General features: G+C 42.7%; 1 protein-coding gene across 1 annotated transcript; it reads left to right on the top strand.

Annotated features, from left to right (window-relative positions):
• The first annotated feature begins 783 nt into the window (after positions 1–783).
• On the top strand, positions 784–23774 carry LOC143933730 (interferon-inducible GTPase 5-like). The gene is made up of 2 exons (XM_077456727.1): positions 784–951; positions 18667–23774. Exon 2 carries the CDS (start codon positions 18680–18682, stop codon positions 19883–19885), a length of 1206 nt encoding a protein of 401 aa, XP_077312853.1. The 5' UTR covers positions 784–951; positions 18667–18679; the 3' UTR covers positions 19886–23774.
• The last annotated feature ends 332 nt before the right edge of the window (positions 23775–24106 follow it).

Consider the following 24106-nt stretch of genomic DNA (forward strand, 5'->3'; position numbering starts at 1 on the left):
GCCGGGAGTTTCGCCGTTTTTTTTTTTAAAAAGCCAGCAGCTACAAATACTGCAGCTGCTGACTTTAAAAATAAGGACACTTACCCGCCCAGCGCGCCCGCGATGTCGGCACCCGAAGCCGATCTCTCAATCGTCTCTCGGGTGCTGCCGCCGCCATCTTGGGTATGGGAATCAGGAAGTGGAGCCTTTCGGCTTCATTTCCCGGTTCCCTACCGCGCATGCGCGAGTCGCGCTGCGCAATAAGGATGGTCCCCGCTGTCTCTGGGATCCCTGTGTTTCCCAGCAGGCAGCGGGGGACTTTCGGAAAGGGGCATAATCTATGCCCATTTCCGCAGATAGCTATGCCGGAAGTGGGTGCAGATACCTGTACTGTACAGGTACCTGCACCCCCCTCCCCCCTGAAAGGTGCCAAATGTGGCGCCGGAGGGGGGGAGGATTCCAATGAGCGGAAGGTCCACTTTAGGGTGGACCTCTGCTTTAAGGGATAATACCCCTCCCCCATATCTTTGAGTGAGAAATACCTCTCCCACTCATATTTGTTGAGTGAGAAATATAGGGAACGATCCCCTCCCATGTAATACCTTAAACCAGAACAGCGTGACACCAACCTACCCTCATGATGGGACTTGTAGTTTTGCAACAGCTGGAGGGCCCCCAGTTTGAGACCCCCTGCTTTAGTGTCACTCCTGCCGTTGAACACAATGGAGAGCTGTTTTCGTTAAAGCAGACAGGAAACACTGAAAGAGTTAATAGCGATGGAGCACGCCCAGTTCACAGAAGAATTTCCTGGGCTGATCGTACGGAAATAATTCACTAATCCATTCCAGTTTTACTTTCAGTTTCCTTTCATAAGAATAGAAACGTATCTATATAGGTATATATACCAGAAAAGAACGATCGGAGCGGGACAGACGTCACAGAACATTGAGAAGAAGACTTGACATCCGAAAGGTAACAATTTTATATAGGAATGTATCGATATAGAAGCAGTTTTCTCAGTAGGTGGCTGAATAGACTTCCCTCCCTCTATTTAGACACATGCATTTTTCTATTTTAAGCTGGCCCTACAGCGATCGTATTTGACGAAAGGAAAGGAAGAAGAAAGAGGAAGAGGAAAATCAAAGGAGAATAAGGGAAAATCTAAAGGCCCATACACACGATCGGACTTTTTGACAACAAACATGCAAATTAGCTGTTTTATGGCAACATCTGACCGTGTGTACGCTCCATCGGACAAACTTTTTTTCGGTTTTCTTTTGTTGGTTGTGCGAACGGACAAACCTTCCGGCAAAAAAAGTCAGATGGAGCAAAGTCTGATCGTGTGTACAGAAAACCATCGGACAAAGTACAAACAGGCATGCTCAGAACCAATGCAAAAGATCAGACAACAATACAGAAGTTGACCAAAGGTGGCGCTGGAGTAATTGAACGTCCTCTTTTAAAGTGTCTTCACTACGTTGAAACGTCACTATGTTCACGTTTGTTGCCTAAAAAGTCAGATCGTGTGTATGCAATACAAACTTGCGGCCAACGCCCTTTGTACAAAAATCCACGGGAAAGTTTGTACAAAGTCCGATCGTGTGTATGGGGCTTTAGGCTTGCATTTAAACGTCCACGTTGTGACACCTGCTCACCGGCTGTTTTTACCCCCTCCGTAACTGTGATAGGTAGTGAGAAGTGAAATCACTATTTTACGCCCTTAAGCCCCCATACACACTATCAGATTGTCTGCTGATTTTTGTCTTCAGATTTACCAAAACCATGTAGTGCAAGGGCCTGCCTGATTGCATACAAATTGAAACTCCTAAGGTTTGACCTCATATTATATGGTTTTGGTAAATCTGAAGGAAAAAATCTGCAGAAAATCTGATAGTGTGTATGGGGCTTTTGAAAGCCTGAAGACGGTGATTGGTTTTCGGGGTCCTGTACACGGCTAGGCTCCCTAAAAGTCTCACACGTGTGTGGTATCCCCGTACTCAGGAGAAGCAGCAGAATGTATTTTGGGGTGTAATTCCACATATGTCTATGGCATGTTTGAGCAATATATCATTTAGTGACAACCCCCCCCCCCCCCCAAAAAAAGTGTATCTTTTCCCGAAATTTGAATCAAAATATAAAATATTCCATGGACTCAACATGCCTATCAGCAAATAGCTTGGGGTGTCTACTTTCCAAAAAAGGGGTCATTTGGGGTGGTTTTGAACTTTAGAAGCTTATGTCACAGATCACCCGCTCTTCTAATCACTTGAAGACAAAGCCCTTTCTGACACTTTTTGTTTACATGAAAAAATATGATTTTTTTGCTAGAAAATTACTTTGAACACCAAAACACGCAACGCGCAGTGGCGACAAACTACATACATTTTTAACAGCTTTTAAAATTCTTTACAGGTTACCACTTTAGATTTAAAGTGGAGGTATACTGCTAGAATTACTGCCCTCAATCTGACCTTCGCAGTGATACCTCACATGCATGGTGCAATTGCTGTTTACATATGACACCAGACCGACGCATGCGTTCGCCTTTGCATGTGAGAAAGTGGGGACAGGGGTGCTTTATTTATTTATTTTTATTTATTTATTTTTTTTAATTATTATATTTTGCTTTTTTTTTTTGTTCCTTTCATTTTATTTATTTATTTTTATTGTTATTTCAGGGAATGTAAATATCCCCTAAGATAGCAATAGGTAGTGACAAGCAGTGTTGGTCATCTTACTTTAAAAAAGTAATTAGTTAAGTTACAAATTACTTCTCCCAAAAAGTAATTGCGTTAGTAACTCGGTTACTACATTGGAAAAGTAATTAGTTACTCAGCAAAGTAACTGTGACAGGGGTGGCAGCGGTGGTAATTGAGGGGCTGGCAGCGGTGGTACTTGAGGGTGTGGCAGCGGTGGTACTTGAGGGGTGGCAGCAGTGGTACTTGGGGGGTGGCAGCAGTGGTACTGGGGGTGGCAGCAGTGGTACTGGGGGGTGGCAGTGGTGGTTGTGTACTTGGGGGGGGGGGGTGGCAGTGGTGGTGGTGTACAGTACTTGGGGGGGAAGGTGGTGATGTACAGAACTTGGGGGGGTGTCAGTGGTGGTACTGGGGGGGTGGCAGCGGTGGTGGTGTCCTCTCCCACCACCACCTCTGACTCTTACTGATCCCATCCCCCACCACCACTGATCTCATCCCTACTGTATCCCCCCATCATCTCTGTTGTAGAAGTGATGGTGGGTGGGTAGGGATGGCATCAGTAAGAAGCAGAGGTGGTGGAGGACTTGGGGTGGATAGTTTGCATTGCAATTTGAATCATCAGACAGTCACTTACTTGAATGCCTCCAGGGATGTCTTTCCTCATGGGGAGAGAGAGAGACCCTCCCCTTCACTTGATTGGTGTCAGCTGGTCAGCTGACTTCATTTTTCAGTGTCTGCCCCGCCTCCCTACATTCTCTCTCTCTGGATAGGCAGGACGGGATGGGGCGGTCCAGACAGTCTTTCTGAGTCTCAGCCTCTTCTCAGCTCAGCTATCAAAAGCCCCCCTCCCCGCGAACGAACGGCCAGGCAGCACGGCCACGGAGGGCCTCTCAGCCGGTAGATGTAATTGTGGTAACGCCGCCCAAGTAATGGGAACTGAGTTACCATGAGGGGAAGAGTAATCAGTTAGATTACTCGTTACCCTCTAAAGTAACTGCGTTACGTAACTCCGTTTATTTTAACTGAGTTACTTACATCACTGGTGACAAGTACTCTTTTTTATTTTTATTTGGATCTATTAGACCCTTGATCTCTCCTCTGCCCTCAAAACATCTGACCACACCACGATCGGTGTGATAAAATGCTTTCCCAATTTCCCAATAGCGCGAGTTTATATCCGGCAAAACCTAATTCTTGAAATGCTCGTAGATTCTGGTTTCTTAGGCCATAGAGATGATTGGAGCCATTCTGGTCTCTGATCAGCTCTATGGCCAGCTGGCAGAACCACCAGCTGCATACTCAGGTTCCCTGTTGGGACAGAAATTCGAGTTGCCTATGGGCTACTTAAAGAAATGGATACCTCATATCAGTAATATACAAAAGCTTCCATAGTGTGTGAACAAAAACCAATATGCATACAAAAAAAATAAAAAATATGCGCATACAAAAAATTATTTTGTGATAGTTCTTCTCCATATACCATATACAATGTCTCCAAAAATATAGAAATAAAGTCCAATAAATGTCCAAACGTGCAAAATATTGAAAAAACTGTAAGTATTATCCAGCTTCAATCCACTGAAATCACCACTGTGGCATGCATAAAGCAAAGTGAATCCACCACCCGTACAGAATGGCCTCTCACCTCACTGACATGACCCCCACTTTACAAGTAGGTCACACCGCGCAGTTTTCCCTCTCTGGGGTTGAAGCAAAAACAGCTACTCCTTTCAAGTCCTCATCTATGAGTGTATGGATGGCTGAATAGAGCTCCAGAGAGAAAGCACACAACCCTAGTGTTCTCCATTTAAAACACTGAATTTATTAAAAGGATAAATAATAAATATTGCACTTACAGGAAACAGCACTATTGGCAGTGCTAACCATATATATTGCTCATCTTTGGCAATCATTGATGAGACAGCTTGGTGCAGAGATGGCCGTGGGATGACATCATGTACGGCGTTCCTTGTCCTATACACACCTTACGTCCAAAAGTCAGGACTTCCTCAGTAGGCAAGATGAGAAGTATTCATACTGATAAGAGGTATTCATTTTTTATGAGAGTTGAGTTACAACATTTTTGGGTATAAATGTGGTTAAATATGTTCTGAATTGCTTATAGGTGTTGGCTAGTAACTCCTTTAGCACTGGTTGTTTTTGTAATTTTGTATTTACTGTATTGGATTGCACTGATTGATCACTGGTACGCTGCTTAAAGTGATTTCATATAAAAAAATAACAAACATGTTACACTTACCTGCTCTGTTTCAGTGAAATTTGCACAAAACAGCCCTGATCCTCCTCTTCTTGGGTCCCTCTTCTGCGATCCTGGCCCCTCCCTCCTGTTCAGTGTCCCCCACAGCAATCAGCTTGCTTTGGGGGCACCCAAGCTGAGTCACAGCTCTCTGTGTCCACTCAGACATGGAGCCCCAACCCAGCCCCGCCCCCTTTCTCTCCTGATTGGCTAGCTGATGTTGACAGCCGCGGGAGCCAATGGTGCCACTGCTGTGTCTCAGCCAATCAGAGGGGAGAGTCTCCGACGGCCGAGACACTCGTGCACATCACTGGATAGGCTCAGGTAAGTATTAGGGGGTGCTGAGGGGGGCTGCTACACACAGAAGGCTTTTTTATCTTAACGTATAGAATGCATTAGGTATAAAAAAAAACTTCTACCTTTACAACCCCTTTAACCACTTCCCGACCGGCGCACGACGATGTACACCGGCAGAATGGCACGGAAAGGCATATGCGCATACAGGTATGTCCCTTTAAGAATGCTGCCATGCCATCGCATGCGTGCTGCCAGTTGGGATCCCTGTGAATCTGGTCGCGGGTCCCGCGGACTCGATCGCTGTGGGGATACCCGTGATCGTCTCACGGGGAGGCTGAACGTGGAGTTGCGGAAGTAAACAGCATCTCCCCATTCTGCCTAGCAACAAGTGACACTGATCTCTGCTCCCTGTGATTGTAGCAGAGATCAGTGTTCACTAACACACAGCCACGCCCCCCACAGTTAGTAAAACGCCCCTAGGACACATTTAACCCCTACACTGCCATCCCCTGGTTAACCCCTTCACTGCCAGTGTCATTTACACAGGAATCAGTGCATTTGTATAGCACTGATTGCTGTATAAATGACAATGGTCCCAAAAATGTGTAAAAAATGTCCAATGTGTCCGCCATAATGTTGCAGTCACAATAAAAATCGCTGATCCATTACTAGTAAAAAATAAATAAAATATTAATAAAAATGCCATAAAACTATCCCCTATTTTATAAACGCTATAAATTTCGTGCAAACCAATCAATAATCGCTTATTGAGATTTTTTTTGTTTACCAAAAATATGTAGAAGAATATGTATCGGCCAAAACTGAGGGAAAAAAATGTTTTTTTTTATATATTTTTGGGGGATATTTATTATAACAAAAAGTAGAAAATAATGCGTTTATTTTCAAAATTTGGTTTTTAGAGCAAAAAATAAAAACCACAGAGGTGATTAAATACCACCAAAAGAAAGCTCTATTTGTGGGGGAAAAAGGACGTAAATTTTGTTTGGGAGCAACGCTGCGCAACCGCACAATTGTCAGTTAAAGTGACGCAGTGCCGAATCCCAAAAAGCCAGCAAAATGGTCCGGTCTGAAATGTGGTGTGATGTGGTTTTCATTCAGGAAAAAATTGACTTATTGTAATGTGCATCCTGAAATTGAGCATTGATATGCGAAACAAATGGGATTTTTCAGGGTTCCATTCAAAATTTGCCAAGTCCATAATGCTCCAATGAACAGATTTTCAGAATTTCCATACAAATGTTTAAACAAAATTCTACTGTTGCATGCTCAGCTTTAGGCAGGCCATAGATGAGCTGAAAACTGAACGTTCTGTCCTTCGAAAAATGGAAATCCAAGGAGTACGTGGCTGGGAGAAGGTAGTTACGGGTAATGTGATCCTTGGTGACCCAGAGGACTCAGAATTGAATGCCTCTGCAAATGTATGCTGCATGGCCTCCCTAATTCTGCAAAGCCTGCGAAAGGACCCGTGGTATCAAGGAGAGGGATCATTACTGGCTGGCAACCCTTCTTGATCCATGTTACAAGGGTAAAGTAGCCCTTCGCAGAGGGAGAAGAGGATCAAACACCTTTAGGTGGGCTTGAAGAAAGGTTTGTGCAAAGCATTTCCAGACCCTGGGAGCTTACCATTTCCTGGTGCTGGACGTGATGCTGAGGCTTCGTTCAGTCAGAGGAAGAGCGGTGGAGAAGGTGGCCGGCTAACTGATGCCTTTAAACAATCATTCAGTCTTCAGCGCCAAGGTCTGATCAGTTCAAGCAACCATCGCCAGTGTCTGCATTATATGGTGCAGGAATATCTAGGGGCAAGAGCAGACTTGGAGACCTTTCTAATAGAGCATCCACTGGGTTACTGTGTCTGAAGGATGGACCACTGGCCAGAACTTGCTCAATATGCAATCGAGCTACTGGCCTGTCCTGCATCCAGCGGGCTTTTGAAATGACCATTCAGTGTTTATGGTTCAGTGTTTATTTCAGGGTTTATAATGGATCAAAGAGTGTACCTGTCCACAGACTCCATTGATAGGCTAACATTAATAAAAATGAATCAGTCTTGGATCAACAGCTATCAAGCACCTGATGCTTATGTAACTGATTGAATTTGCTATGGATCTGGGATCCCTTGAAGACTGCCTGTGCTAACTTTCCTATTCCTCCTCAATCTTAATGATGCTAGCTTCCAACAATATTTTTGGTTTCGGGCACCACCACCACCCAAGGCCAAATTTTTCTGCCCCTGTTTAACAGGGGCATGCAATTACAGTTTATGATATAATATTTCACAGTAGGGCCCATTCCTGCACCCAACTGTAACAGCTTACAGTGTTCTGGAACCACCACCACCAACACCTAAGGCCCAATTTTTCTGCAGAGTATATAAGGCAGGCCGTATAGTATATACAGTATACTGCTGTATAGAATGCCTGGGGGCCTAAGGGGCCTCGCGCCATTTAAAAAAAAATGTTGGTGCGGGGTTTCCCTTAATATTCATACCAGACTTGAAGGGCCTTCCGAGTCTCTCTTGGCTGCGGCGTACAATGCCCTGAAAGCAGGTTGACATTGTAATACCTTGACTCCTGCTGAACAGGTCTCAGCCTGGTTAGTGGCTCCCCACAATGGCCGCACAGGGCCCAAGCAGTCACTCCCGCACTTGGTACAGAGTAGACACATCCGCTCCACTCCTTCAATCACCCCCAAGGCAAGCCCTCCGTATCTCCAGCCGAGCGCCAGTGTCTACCAGCGCCCACTCCTTCATGTCAGGTAACCACTGCAACATGGGCATCAACCAATTACCCTCTGCCATATTCAGCTGCCTCGTGGTGTCTGCTGTTAGCTGGAATTTGTTAGCTTCCTCCAGGGCATGGCTCTGCCCTCCAACTCTCCGTCTATGCGGTGCCTGAGGAACCAATAAGCAGGCTCCATTCTGCATGTGCTGCGTTAACCCCTTGTGCGACAAGCTGGAGTGCTAGCTAGTGCTGATACTAGCAGGTTTGTCCCAAACGTGTTGCTCAGCATGAACTGCGCCAAAGTAACTAGAGTATGATAGCAGATGTACTGTCCACTGCTTGCCTATGGCAACAATAAAGTCAACCACCAATGCCTCCCTGTAAAGGAATGACTTAAAATGGTCCCGCCTGCAGGCATCCCCAAGCTGCTTCCTATCACCCGGGGTAACAGTAGACATTCTTACCCACACTTTACTGTTGTCAAGCAGGAGTTTGGAGTAAAGTTCATGTTTTTTGTAACGCAGTGGGAAATGTCCACGTCATACAGAGCGCTGGACATATTTGTAATCCTTGGGCGCGATCGCCCAGTATGGTTGCTACAGGTGACGGCACATTTTTTGCAGTCATTGAATTTCAGAATTGGATACAAGTATCCGCCCCAGCATGAGTTGGGGTGACTGGGTAGCAGAAACAGCACTACTGACAATCCTGGACGGTTGCTATTGACAACGGCACTTGTAAAATCTGAATTGTAGGCAAACACAGTCTTTTTCCCTGTTTGAATCCTCTATTCAACAGGACTAGCAAAGTCTCCCCTCTTCTACATTGCTAGGGGCGACTGCCAGCAGGGTAACCGTGAAGGTGGATCTTGGTGGGGCCTCCAAAATGTAGCGGTATCCCCGCGGGGTTGCTGTGTGTTTCAACATCCACACATCACCCTGCTAGTCAGACATCCATTTTTGCACGCTTTCCCAGAAAATGAACAGTCTCTTCCTTGTGTGTATTATGTTTTTTTTGTTTGTTTTGTTTTTGCAGGGAAATAATAAACTTGGATGGGGAAAGAGACATGGGATGCCCAAATAATGAATCTTTAGCAATGGAAATAAATGTAGTTTTAATCAAAATTTGGCAGTCTCTTCATTGGCACATCTCCTCCAGCACACTACTTGCGATCACTTGCTTCACTTCACTGTCCAAGCCTAAGTTCTGGTCACCGTCACGCTAGGCCTCACTCTGAATAGGTCCTAATGTTTTCCTAGTACCCCTTTACAGGCAGGGGTCTGCAGACTGCTTTGTGGTAGCAACTGTTTTAGTTGAGAAGATAGAAGTGCTAACTGACACTTGGTGGACTACTAATCCCAGCACATCCAATGCAAATCCTGCCAGCCCTCGTGGCTGCAACGACATGACTCCAAAACGACACCACAGTCTCTCCCTCTGGCTCCATATCCAAATCATGGCATGTCTCTCCCAAATCTTCACACTGTGCTTCTCACTCATCGACCCTGGCATGACTTTCCTGGCAGTGCCCCAACTGTCCTCTTCCTGCTCCTGTTCCAGGACACCTCTCAATGTCCCTGTAGAGAAAGGCTCGCTCCCGAGTTCCAGGCCTGAGTTCACCCCCCCCCCCCAGAAAGGAGGTTTCCTCAGACCACGAGAGTCTAACACTTCACCATTCAGTTTTTCCACCCAACAACTCCTCCCACAGCAGACCATGGGTATATGTAGGAGGCCTGCCCCCTGCTAATCCTAGTTGGGGATTGGTCAAGGCTCCCACATACACCCCATGTCACGCCAGCTCTGTGCCCTGCCTCTTTTCCAGAACCTTCTGAAAACCAGTAGAGGCGCCCAAGAGCTGAAGCACATGTCAGTCACTTGCTGCTACACTAAACCACTCCCCTGCCCCAGATCAAAAATAAACAGGCCTAGCTCACAGCATAGGCCTGTCTAAATTTACATGCGCTGACAGTACAAAACAAACCCCTACTCTAGCACCTACCTACCTAAGGTAGAGGGTGCTACACTAAGGAGACCCCACAGGCACAATATTTAAAGGAATATTTCATTTTTTATTGTTTCACTTTAAGCATTATTAAAATCACTGCTCCAGAAAAAAATGACATTTTTAAAGCTTTTTTTTTTGCATTGATACATGTCCCCTGGGCAGGACCTGGGTTCCCAAACACTTTTTATGGCCATAACATGCATATAAGCCTTTAAAATTAGCACTTTTGATTTCTCATGTTCAGGTCCCATAGACTTTAAAGGTTTTTGCACAAATTTTTTACCTGTTCGCAAGTTCTGGTGCAAACCGAATGGGGGGTGGGAGTCCAGCTCATCCCTTCTGGTAACCTAGGATATCAGCAAAATCAGGAACATCATGTGCCATTAATGCTGGAAAACCATACAGGGTGAAGGGTTGCCTGTTCAGGTTAGCTGGAATAATCAAAGTGGCCTTCATGTGCAGGCCAAGTGTTCCAGTAATGAGACGCTATGCAATCAAATCCTCTAAACCACTCTAAGACCTCACCCAACACCAATGTAGTGGACAAAACTGTCATTAGAGAGGACTAAATGTGATGGAACTGGAGATCCTCATTACATGACTCCATTCAAGTTAATGAGGCCTCGATTTGCTGGAGTGGCCAACACTGAAGATTTTTTTTTTTTACTTGATATAGAGGGCCTCAGGTGCATTCCCTGACATTACCAAAGAATTACACATAATGTTTATGGTACAGAAAAACTGTGATTATACTACAGTAGATGGTCAGAGACTTTAGGCATATGACAAGAGGTGGTCAAAGACTGCAGACATGGAGACTTTGGACCCACTGCAAGGGACTGTCAGCAACTGGAAACATATTACAAGAGACTGCTAGAGTTCACTGCCATATGAGCATTAGAACCCTTTTCCAGGTCAGAACCCTTACCGCACTCATCAAAAATGACTGGCCCCACATTTGATAATTTTGGCAAGTGAACAGTGACCTCTTAGGGATATATCACCAATTGGAGAGCAGTTAGAAGGATATATTTTGCTTGTTGGTTAAAGAGCAAAGCACCCATTGACAGGACAAACTGATATGGCTGTCATGGTTTCAGAGACCTATCAACAGCAAAGTGTGTGTAGCTCCTGACGCGCACGTGCTATATGTTTTTTTTTCTATTTAAAATTCCTAAAGCCACAGTTGGGTTTTAGGGTCAATTATACCAAATTATGGTTTCGGTACAAGTCTAGCTGGATTGCATTTAGTTCTGCTTGGCCACAGGTGTCGCTGTCACCACGGGCAAGTGTGAGAACGCAGTTTAGCTAGGTCTATTGAGTGCCATTCTTTCTCGGAGCCAGACCAGTGGGAGTGTCATCTTGCTGTGCATTCTGGGAGGGTACTTAAGGTACTGACATCAGACTGTTCATGGCCTGGGGTGCGGATCCATCCAATTCCAAGTCTCTGGGCTGGCTAGCCTGAGGCAAAGTAACTGGGAGGAGGATTCAAAGGTTGTTCCGGTGCCGTCACATCTGTGGAGAGGCCCAGCAACTGGAGAAGCAACCAGGGGAGGGCTCTTCGGGAGAAGGCCATGCTGAAGGATGGCTTCTCAGAAAGAGCCTGGAGGCTCAGTTGAAAAACACCAAGTGAATCTACACTCATATGGTATCGCCGGACCGGCTGCAAGATACTGGTACTGTATGATGGCTCTTTAAATTTATCTACTTCCTTCAGTTACATTCAAGTCTGTGGCAGAGACTTTATTCACAAGTGTTCTACATTTAAGTCTGTGGCAGAGACTTTACTTTACTTAAACACTCTATTGGCTGCTAGGCCTAGTGAGAGGAGATCTATCCGGTAGCTGTGAGAATTAAGTTGTGAGCGGTAATTCTCTGGCTTTCTATAGTGAGAGACTTCCTGTCTATTGCAGTTCCAAGAGTACCTCAACTTCCTACCCAACCCTCTATCCTTCATTGAGAGACTGTTCTGTCTACTTGTTGTCAAATAAATATCCCAAAAGTGGATCCAGTGTCAGTTTCTGCAGTTCTTTGGGCCATCTACCTCGGGAAACCCCTAGATGTACACAAGGTCAAGAAGGTAACGGTAAGCCCAATTAAACCAGCTGCTCCTTCGGGGGTCAGCGCTACATGTGGTAACTGGGTAAATGGGTATGTGAGCCCATATGAACCTGAGAAGGAGCTTAAGAACATTGGGTTGAAAGGAGTACCTGGGCGTAGGACTTTGGAGGCATCTGGAAGAGACTCACAGCTGTCATGATAGTCTGATTGTTCTTTATCTGTAGGCCTGGGGCATGGTTTATGGTTAAATCCACAGCCGCCTGTGAGATATAAGTATGCGAAGAAGCTCATAAACCAATAATCTGTTAATGCCAGTTAAAACATAATTATTAAATTCCCCTTCACATAGTTATGTGGTTCCTGAATGACACATCAACAAGTGATATATTTAGAATATAAAACGAACCACTTTATACCTCAGACCTTTCTGAGATGGGAAAGGCACATTTTATAGCCACATTCTTAAGTAAAATACGAGCCCTTGCCACACCTCTAGTCATACACGTCAACATGTTCTACTGAATTTACACCATGTAAAATTAAATCTAACACTTAATACAACCAACACTGCCTGTTTTTATAAAATAGTGTTGTCCTAAAAGTGAAATTTAGGTTGGTTTAAACTGTTGATAGCAGCTGTTCTAGGTGTCTTTTCTTATCTGGTGACATATAACCTGTGGAACCCAACAAGTTCCAAATCCCAGTTCCATGCATATCTCCCTTTTTAAAGACCTATTCTGGGTTTCCCAAAACCCAACACTTGACCTATGCATTCCCACCAATCTGATCAACAAATATTAGGCCAGTGAGGGAATAAAAAAAATGTAGCCTTTCCAAACTGATAAACATTCATAGGATATAGGTCAGTGATGGCGAACCTTGGCACCCCAGATGTTTTGGAACTACATTTCCCATGATGCTCAGCTACACTGCAGAGTGCATGAGCATCATGGGAAATGTAGTTCCAAAACATCTGGGGTGCCAAGGTTCGCCATCACTGATATAGGTCTTAGCAGAGATGGAACTACTCATCCACAATTTCCTTTTATAACTGACTCTAAAAGATTTATAAAAGACGGAGAATTATGTACAAATATCAAACAAAAATACCAACCAAAGTTCATCTTTCTGTGGTGATATCTTTTAATGTGCCCATACTGTCTATGGTTGAACTGGTTGATGTTCCTTTTCCCCAGGAGTCTGGCTTAATCGTAAGAATGCAGGCCGGTTATGGATTTAATACATTTTCTGATGAGGAAATACGGGAGATTTCACAAGCTCTACAAGAAAGTGATGCTACATCAAGAGGGGGTACTTTGTCTGAAACTGAGCTGCGAGAAATCATAAATGCATTGCAGGAAACTACATTATGTGACACAGATGAGAGGACCACTCAACAAGAGAAGAGCACTGAAAATCCTCTAGTGAACATTGCTGTAATAGGAGGATCTGGATCTGGAAAGTCCACTTTTGTTAACGTCGTTCGGGGTCTTGATGATGATGAAACTGAAGGTGCTGCTAAAACTGGAGTGGTGGAAACCACAAAATATCCAACAGCTTACCCACATCCCCAGTATAACAATGTCTTGTTTTGGGACCATCCTGGCTCAGGGACCCCTAGTTTTGACTCAGATAGCTATCTAAAAACTATTAATGTCCATCAGTACAACTTTTTTATCATCATAGCATCAGAAAGAGTTAGGCAGAATGAGATGGAATTGGCCGAAAAACTTTGGTCAATGGAGAAGAAATTCTTCTTTGCAAGAAACAAAATTGACTGTGACTTGAAGGCCAGCAAACTTCGTAGAAGGAAGACCTACAATGAAGAAAGAATTTTGACAGATATTCGAGATAACTGTATGGAAAACCTTATGGCCTGTGGGATAAGACTACAAAGTGTATTTCTTCTGTCATGCTTAGAGCTAGAAAAGTATGACTTCTCTCTTTTTAAGGAGACACTAGAAAAAGAACTTACAAGACAAAAATGATAACATGCCTGCATATCCAACACATTTATATTTGTGATGTAGGCTGCAAATATGTGTAAAAATAAATCCTTTACAATAATGTGTGTTCATTAACAAAAAAAAAATTGATGAGCAGGAGCCAAGTACATTGCTTATGTAACCTTTGCCTCTACACGGTTCACAAATGGAGAAGGTGGCTCCTTGTTACATGAGCATTCAACTAGAGTGGCAAGTCATCAAGTTCAAAAAAAGTTGTCACCTCACCATTGATCATTTGGGCCCTTCTATGTAGACCCCAATTCTGCTGCGGCTCCTCAACTGATAAAAATGACCATGTCACCACAGGATCATTTGTTAAGGAAGCCTATGCTATAATTGAAGAGGCTATATAATTACCTTTCCAGTGGCCTGTGTCTTCCAACTCAGGCCCTTTTCTGCTCCCCATACACTGCAGGTATTCCACACTTCCAGACGTGTGAATATTGGCTCTTCCCACCACACACTGGTTGTCCTCTTGCAGGCTCTACATCACTACAGGATGCATGAGCCAGTTTGAGGAACCACGGAATGCAGAGCAAATATTTGACACACCAATAAGTGTGTTCTACATGGAGTGGCCTAGGAGCAGCACCGCAGCAGTGTTTGAAGGCACAGGTCTCCTAGGAAGGTGGGTTTATAGCATTTTCTTTTACGGGATGGATGTTCTTTAAAAGAGACCAGGTTGGGGCAGGGTTGCTGTAATGGAAACCCCCTCTGAAAGAAATGCTGTTGCTACCATTGCTGACTTCTTTCTGAAAATGCTAATCCATGCTGACCCATAACAAGCATGAAGGTCAGGAAAATCTGAGTTAGGTTAGAAGTCCTTAGCCTGCATTTTTGTTCTGGGTTAGTCACTCAGAAAGCACTGAAAACCAATATGGCAGCCAGATAATCATTATTTTTAAAAGAAGAGAACTCAACAATGGCTGTCTTAAATCTTATACAGCCTACCACCCCTCCCCCCATTTAAAAAAAAAGAATTTAAATCCTTGCATACCTTGTTGTGAGTCTTGAATATTTCAGATGCTCATCCGCTCAGCGATCCAGCAGTGTCCTGCAGAATCCTGTCTGAATTATGCCCTCCCTTGGTCCTATGCTGTCATTTTTTTTTTTTTTTGATGACGTCATCCTGAGGCCTCCCGGCTCTTCTCGGTATAGCTTCCGGGCCTCGTAATGGCTCGCTACTAGGCCAACCACCCCTCCTACTTTCTCTATAAAGCACTATACCCCCTGGGATATGTGATGTGCAAATCCTAGGGGCCATAGCCGGCATAATGCCTAGGTGAATGACGAGCATTAGTGGGTGGGGCATAACTTTTACTCTTTAAAAAAAAGTGCTCTTCACATGGGGAGGAAGGGTGGGGAGGAGTGAACTTCACAATAAGGACAAAGTTCAGTTTTAAGTACTGATTTTCCCTAAAGCCACCTCCAGCCAAAATGTTATTTGGTTTAGGATAATGTGGTGATGAGGGTTTGTCATGTTTTGTTGCTCATAGAGGAAAGAGGTAAAGCACAAAAATGCACAGTTGATGGGTTGCCAGCTTTTTTAGATACTGTATTCACTTTATTATAGGAAAGGGTCGTGCATTCATGTATACAGTATTTGTAATAAAAGTCTATATCTTGTCAATGTATTTTGCATGCCAAAACATTTTCAAGATTTTATCTAAATCCTACAATAAACATTCTGAAATGGAAACTATATTTTTCGGGGTATTTGTTTTATGTTTTAAACTAAAATTATACAGTATATACAAACTTTATTTCACAAATAAACATTTTGATACAGGATGTACCCTTGACACAGGATTTCCAGGGCACTATGGGGTTTATAAGTAGAGTGCAGTTGAAGCTGTTTCCTTTCAGGCACTCTAATTGAAATCTCAGGAATTCACTGGGTGAGATATAAGAGAACAGGATTTGGAATGAATTTCAGGATATGGCCATAGTACCCTTTTAACCAATCCACACTGACCATACATGCTCTACTAGGAAGGATTCCATAAGAAAGGTAATGGGCAATGTTTCTTGAATATGGCAGCAACTGGATTGTCGAGAAGGTCTTTGATAATATCAATAATTCAGATTTTCAGCTTATGATAGCAGTGGTTTGGGCCCCTTTGTGGCCCTTGTTACTCCCTTTGCATTGGAGTATTTCATCCCTTGCTGTTTTCACATCCTGATTTCCAGGAGTTGGGTTCATGAGTTCCTTTTGGAACATGTGTCTGTTTTTTAAGATGTATGGATGGGTTCCACAGCTTCCTAATGAAGAAGGCAAGATAGCCTATGAAATGCATTGAAGGCTAATACACCTCCACCCCAGGATCAGAATTGGCAGCTGCTTTAAATTAGTTGTAAACTTCCATACATGAATTCTACCTATAGACACTGTAAATATCTCCTAAACGTGCACTGTTCATTGGTGCATGCGCTCTGAAGGAATGCCACCATGGCGTTCCTTCAGAGTCTTGTGCCGTAACTGGGAGCTCCCGCGTGCATGCTTGTCACACAGACCTGGAAGGAAGATGGGTGAAGATGAATGCGGCCTCCAGCAGTGACAATGCATCGGTGGAGGGCTTTGTTTGCAGGTTTCACATAATGTGCTAGTATGCGATGGCTTTATGTTTCAGGTCACAAAAAATAAATTCAATTAACCCTGTGGTTTACTTCATCTTTAAGGATCGTCATCCTATAAAGAATTTATTTGGCTGAACTCTGGGGTATTTTAAAGTTGGGTTTCAAAGAAAAGGTACACAAATCTTGTAAAATTAATTGTAAACCTTCTTAGCAGGGGCCAAATGTGTACCTAACACGCCTGCATTTAAAAAATATGCTTATTAAATGAGAATTTTGTGATAATAAATTTTTTTTTTATCCAAACATTTGGTTGGATGCATTTTATACTTTCCAGTAGAAGCTGAAATGTTCTATCATCCTTTTCTCTTTCTTAGTGCGTATATGACAAAGATTTGGTCTTTTATTTCTTGCCATGTGCTCCCTACTTTGCCTTATTTAAAAAAAAAAGTACTATTGAGTGTTCACAAGTGTATAATTAATGGGAGATTAAATATATTTTTATTTTATTTTTTTGCTGTTCATTTCATTAGAAGATTTAGCCCTTGTACACACGGTCGGACGTTCCGACAACCAAATCCGTCGTATTTTCTCTGAAACTTGCATACACACGGTCGGACAAAGTTGTCGGAAAATCCAATCATTCAGAACATGATGACGTTATTTTGTTACGACGGGACTACGTTCAGGCTAGTAGCCAATAGCTTTGGTCTAGGAATTTGATCTGAGCATGCGTGGCACTTTGTCCGATCGGAATTCTGTACACATGATCCGACAAGGTCCGATCGGATCATGTTGTCGGAAAGTATTATAGCCAAGCTGGAAAACTTGGTCCGTCGGATATTCTGACGGAAACAGTCCGATGGAGCCCACACACGGTCGGATTATCCGACAACACGGTCCGATCGGACATTTTCCGTCGGAATGTCCGACTGTGTGTACAAGGGCTTACTCTTATTTCCTGTCCTGGAGACACAGCAGGAAGTGAGGGGAAATTACCCTTTTAGAATAGATGTCATTAGAACAGGTGACCCTCATTGGAAGCAGTAAACTCTATTCCTGTTCTGATGACAGCCGTGATATTTTGGTTTTGACATCACTTTCTGTTTTTGGTAACAATAAGAAACCAGGACTGACAGCGAGGGTGACTCTCCCCAGCAGCGATAAAAAAAAATACAATAAAGATCTGTATAGTTTTCTGGTTGTGTATTGTTCTATCCAAAACTGCAAAAAAAAAAAATGCTTTAAAAGCCAGGCTATCCAAAAGTAATATTTGTGGACTGCACGACTAATAGTTGTCCTGTGGACAGACCTCTGCAGCTCTTCCAGAGTTACCATGGGCCTCTTGGCTGCTTCTCTAATGAATGCTCTCCTTGTCCAGCATCTTGGTTTAAGTGGACAACCGTGTCTTGGTAGGTTTGCAGGTATGCCATACTCTTTCTATTATCGGATGTTGGATTGAACAGTGCTCCGTTAAATGTTCAAAGCTTGGAATATTTTTCTATAACCTAACCCTGCTTTAAACTTCTCCACAACTAACCCTGACCTTTCGGGTTTGTTTCATGGCCTTCATGAGGCTGTTTGTTCACTAAGGTTCTCCAACAAACCTCTGAAGGCTTCACAGAACAGCTGCATTTATACTGAGATTAAATTACACACATCTATTTACTAATTAGGTGACTTCTGAATGCAATTGGTTCCACTAGATTTTAGTTTGGGGTATGAGAGTAAAGGGGGCTCAATACAAATGCACGCCACACTTTTCACATATTTATTTGTAAAAATATTGAAAATCATTTATCATTTTCCTTCCACTTCACAATTATGTGCTACTTTGTGTTGGTCTATCACATAAAATCCCAATAAAATACATTTACATTTTTGGTTGTAACATTACAAAACGTGGAACATTTCAAGGGGTAGGAGTACTTTTTCAAGGCATTTCAGCGGAGTGCCATAATGACCTTTTTAAAGAATGACAGGGTCTCTTTAAAATGTCATGCTACAGAACTTATGCAACATTATTTTTATTATTTTCATTTTTCTTTAGGACATTTTCTGAAATGGATTCTTTGGAATCGTTTGATATTATCTCAGAGGAAGAAGTGAAGGAAATTAAGGCAGCTTTAGCAGAAGGTGACCTATGTGCAGCAGGCGAAACGCTCCACCAGTCTCTAAAAGATATTGAAAATGCTCCATTAAACATTGCAGTAACAGGAGAGTCAGGATCGGGAAAGTCTACTTTTGTCAATGCCATCCGCGGCCTGGATAATGATGAAGAAGAAGGTGCTGCTAAAACAGGAGTCACAGAAACCACTAAGGAACCAAAAGCCTATCCACATCCACAGTTCAAGAATGTGACATTTTGGGATCTACCTGGAATTGGTACCCCAAATTTTAATCCAAGCGTTTACCTCAAAGCTGTTGAGTTCCATCGATATGACTTTTTTATAATCATGTCATCAGAACGCTTCCGACACAATGATATGGAGCTGGCTAAAGAGATCAAGTCCATGGGAAAGAAATTTTACTTTGTGCGGTCGAAAGTAGATTCTGACATGTATGCTTCTCAAATGCGTCGGAAAAAGTCTTATAATGAAGAGAATATAATGAATGAGATTCGGGATGACTGCATTAAATGCCTAAATGATGGAGGGATCCAAGATCCAAAGGTGTTTCTCCTCTCCTCTCTAGAGTTGAACAAATATGACTTCAATCAAATGCAAGAGACTCTAGAACAGGAACTTCCAAGTCAAAAGCGACATGCGTTCATGTTATGTTTGCCCAATATTTCCCTCCCAATTCTAGAGAAGAAAAGAGAAGCCCTAAAGAAGCAGATCTGGAAGTGGTCAAGTGTCTCCTGTGCTGTGGCAACAGTCCCTATTCCAGGACTGTCAGTGGCTTGCGATGTTGGCATCTTGGTGAGAGAAATGAGAAAATATCGGGATGCATTTGGCTTGGATCAAGGATCTCTTGAAAAGTTGGCTGACAGATTTGGTAAAGATGTCAATGAGTTGAAGTCTGTGATTAAGTCACCTATAGTGGTAAAAGAGATCAACAAAGAGCTTGTCACCACCTTATTAACCAGAGGAGCAACTGGGTCACTCATGTTCATTGAATATTTAGCTAGTAATATACCTGTGATTGGCACAGCTGCAGCAGGTGGCATCTCGTTCGGTACAACATATTTAATGCTTTATTACTTCTTGAAAGATATTGCTGAAGATGCAGTAAGAGTTCTCGAAAAAGCTTTAGAGACTTCTGTGTAGAAAATGTTATCGTAGGTTTGATGCTCATATGAATGCTACACACACAATGACCTATTAATTACACATTGCAAACGTGCACACTATGACTAAATCTGTGTAGACTCCTAACCATCACACTTATGCCGCGTACACACGATCGAATTGTCCGGCGTACTTAGTCCGGCAAACAATCCGGCGGATATTCCGGCAGACTTTCTACCGAAAGGACTTGGCCACACACGGACACACAGAAAGTCCGGCGTTTGCTAGCGCGATGACGTACAGCATGTACAACGGGACTAGAAAACGGAAGTTCAATAGCCAGTAGCCAATAGCTTCCTTTTCGTACTTGCTTCTGAGCATGCGCCATTCTTAGTCCGTTGGACTAGCATACTGACGAATGTATTGTCCGCTGAAACCCAAGTCTGGCGGAAAGATTGAACTGCAAAAATACTTTCTAAGTCCGCCGGACCTTACGCTGAGAAAGTCCGCTGAAGCCCACACACGATCGAATTGTCCGGTGAAATGCGTTTCGGCGGACTAAGTACGCTGGACAATTCGATTGCGTGTATGCGGCATTACCCATAAGGCTCAAAGTGTGTGGACACCCTTCCTAATTATTGGCTTCTCGTGTTTCCAGTGAAGAGTACTGTTATGCCCTGTACACACGGTCGGATTTTCCAACAGAAAATGTGCGATCGGATTGTGTCGTAGGAAAATCCGATCGTGTGTGGGCTCCATCAGACTTTTTCCGTCTGAATTTCCGACTCACAAAGTTTGAGAGCTGGAACAACAAAATCCGATTGTTTAAATTACGATCGTGTGTAGACCATTCTAAAGGACAAAGTGCCAAGCATGCTCAGAATAAACTAAGAGATGAAAGCTATTGGCTACTGGCCCATTTATAGTCCCAACGTACATGTTTGATGTCACCTCGTTCAGAATGATCGGAAATTCCGACAACTTGTGACCGTGTGTATGCAACACAAGTTTGGGCCAAAATCCGTCGGAAAAAAATCAGACGGATTTTGTGGTCAGAATGTCCGACCATGTGTATGGGGCATAAATGATACAGTAATCAATTGCGCATTTCTAACCTTAAGCTACAGTTTGGGAAAGGTCTTTTTTTCTGTCCAGCGTGACTGTGCCCTGTGAACAGTCAGCTCCATAAAGACATGGGTTGTAGAGTTTGGTATGGAGTGGCCTACATAAAGCCTTGACTTCAACACCAATGATCACCTTTTGGATAAATTAGAATGTCAAATTCCAGCCAGGTCGTCTCATCCAACATTAGTAACTGATTTCACAAATATTCTTTTGGTTGAATGGGCCAAAATCCCTACAAAAATACTCCAAAACCTAAAAAATAGCAGCAAAGAGGGGACCAACTCCATATTAGTACTATGATTATGGAATGGGGTGTCCAGAAAGCTCATATTGGTGTGGTGGTCAGGAGTCCACAAATGTTTTACTGTTTAGAACATCTTGCATTCAACAGTTGACAAACAAGTCCAAGTCTTTCCTTTACAACCTGATAAAAACTTCTCCCTCTTCTCCTTTAAAGGAAATCATGCAGACCCTCCACTTTATTATTTTAAGAATACTGATTTCTAACCAGGTCTTCTCACCCAACATCATGAACTGGCTTCACAGATGTTCTTTTGGCTGAATGAGCCCAAATCCCCACAGAAATACACCAACATCTCAGGGAAAGCCTTCCTAAAAGAGTGAAGGTTGTTATAGTCACAAAGAAGTACCATGATTATGGAATGAGGTGTCCAGCAAGCTCACATTGGTGTGACGGATGGGCATCCAGAAACATTCAACTGTATAGTGTCTCTTTCATCCAATAAATAAGTCCAAGTCTTCCCTATCGGCCTATTATAGTGCACTTGAAAGAACCTTTCCCCTCTTGCTCTTCTTTACAGGAAATTAGTTATTGGATAAGCAATGGGGCCACTATTGATGGCCTCATCTTCTAAAATTCTGCTTGTTAGCTGCCATGCTGACCTGCCACTTTATTATTTTGGGTCTCCGATTTAGAACAAGTATACTGCTAAGAAATTTTGAATTTAGCTTGACTCTCCTGAGCTGCATATTTGTTGTAATTCAGAGACTCGGAAAGCATTAAAACATAGTAGTCCCTATTTTTCCCTCTTGATAGGGAGTCTAACTACCTCATTTGAGAGGCTAGTGACACAGTTGACAAACTGTTCAGACCACCAATCCTTGCAAATCAACCAAAACCCATGAGGTGCCATCATATAGACCAGGGGTCATCACGCTTTTCAGCACAAGAGCAACATCTTATATTTTAGGAATATTTGTAATTTGTAGGCTGAAAAATAATCAGTTTTATATATGAATGCATAAAAAGTAAGTCCCCCCCTTACATCCAGGAGTACAAAGCAGAGTCCCTTCTTTCACCTAAGCTGGAACAATGTAACTTTGTATAAAAAATGTCATATCAGGATTTTTTCTTTAGGTAACTTAGTAGGCAAAACTTTGCTATGGAATTGTACTACTCATAAACCAGAGCAGGGGAATGGGGTTCAGAGATTTGTATAAGAATGCTTCCATTTTTGTAACTGTTTCCTGTGAAAAGTAGGTTTCCATATTAGAACGACAAATACCTGATAGGAGACTACCAAAATGGATCAGCAATTCTCAGAACAGTAAAGGATATAAAATTAAAAAATCCACAAGACAATTCCTTGAGTGACTGTTTAAAGAATGATCACATACTGTAGCACAGTAAGCAGTAAAATTTAATTTATTGTATAACCACTTCAGCCCAGGACCATTTGGCTGGCCATAGACCAGAGCACTTGATGCGATTCAGCGCTGTGTCGCTTTAACTGACAATTGCACGGTCATACAACGTGGCTCCCAAACAAAACTGACGTCCTTTTTTTCCCACAAATAGAGCTTTCTTTTGGTGGTATTTGATGACCTCTGTGGTTTTTATTTTTTGCGCTATGAACAAAAAAAAGTGCCAATTTTGAAAAAAACTCATTATTTTTTACTTTTTATATATTATAATACAATATATATATATATATATATATAAAAATGTTCCTTAGTTTTGGCCAATATGTATTCTTCCACATATTTTTGGTAAAAAAAAAATTGCAATAAGCGGTTATTGATTGATTGGTTTGTGCAAAAGTTATAGCGTCTACAAAATAGGGGATAGTTTTACGGCATTTTTATTAATGATTTTTTTTTTTACTAGTAATGGCGGCAAACAACAGAATTTTTATCGTGACTGCGACATTATGGCGGACACATTTGACAATTTTGGGACCATTCACATTTATACAGCGATCAATGCGATTAAAAATGCATTGATTATAGTGCAAATTTGAAGTGAAGAGGTTAATACTAGGTGGCTCTGTAGGGGTTAAGTGTGTCCTAGGGACTGATTCTAACTGTGGGGGGGGGGCTACATGTGACAGTGACAGTGATCAGTGACAGTGTCACTAGGCAGAATGGGGAAATGCTTGTTTACAGTAGCATTTCCCCGTTCTTCCTCTCCGTGAGACGATCTCGGGAATCCCCGTGGACATCAAGAGCTTGCGGCGGGTGCGTGCATGCCACCGCCGGCACGCACGCGATGGCAAGCGGCAAATTCAAAGGGACGTCCATTTGCGCAGCCGTGCCATTCTGTCAACGTATAAGTACTTGCGGCTATCGGGAACCGGTTAAGATTCATAGGACATCAAATTGCACAATACTTTTCTCTTTAATCTTTTAGAGGGCAAATTCATCTAATCTTCTTTCTAAACGAAACAAGCTCATATTTACTAACCTTTTGTTACAATTGATAATAGTATCCATTTTTATTAATTAAATTGCTTGCTTTTGAAATTCCGGCAAGTAAAATAAAAGCTGTGTTATTCACACCCAAGACTCTTTCTTCACTACTCATATTTTAATAAAGCCAACTATTACAATTCCATTATCATTTGTATTTTGAAAATGTTATATATTTATTTATTACAGGTACTTATATAGCACTGTTGATTTACATAGCACTTTACATATACAGTATGTAGCGCCTAGAGGCGATTCAGTTCGCATTGTGCGCTATACAAGTATTTCATTCATTCATTCATTCAGTATATTGTGCATTCAGTCCCTACCCCCAGGAGCTTACAATCTAAGGTCCCTAACTCACATTCATAAATACATACATACATACATACATACATATACTAGGGCCAATTTAGACAGGAGCCA

The sequence above is a fragment of the Lithobates pipiens genome, unplaced genomic scaffold (assembly GCF_037356315.1).
Source record: "Lithobates pipiens isolate NorthernLeopardFrog02 unplaced genomic scaffold, aLitPip1_a1.2 Scaffold_27, whole genome shotgun sequence".
NCBI lineage: Eukaryota > Metazoa > Chordata > Amphibia > Anura > Ranidae > Lithobates > Lithobates pipiens.

Excerpts from the sequence above, each read along its gene's own strand:
- LOC143933730 (XM_077456727.1), top strand. The coding sequence starts at position 18,680 with ATGGATTCTTTGGAATCGTTTGATATTATCTCAGAGGAAGAAGTGAAG.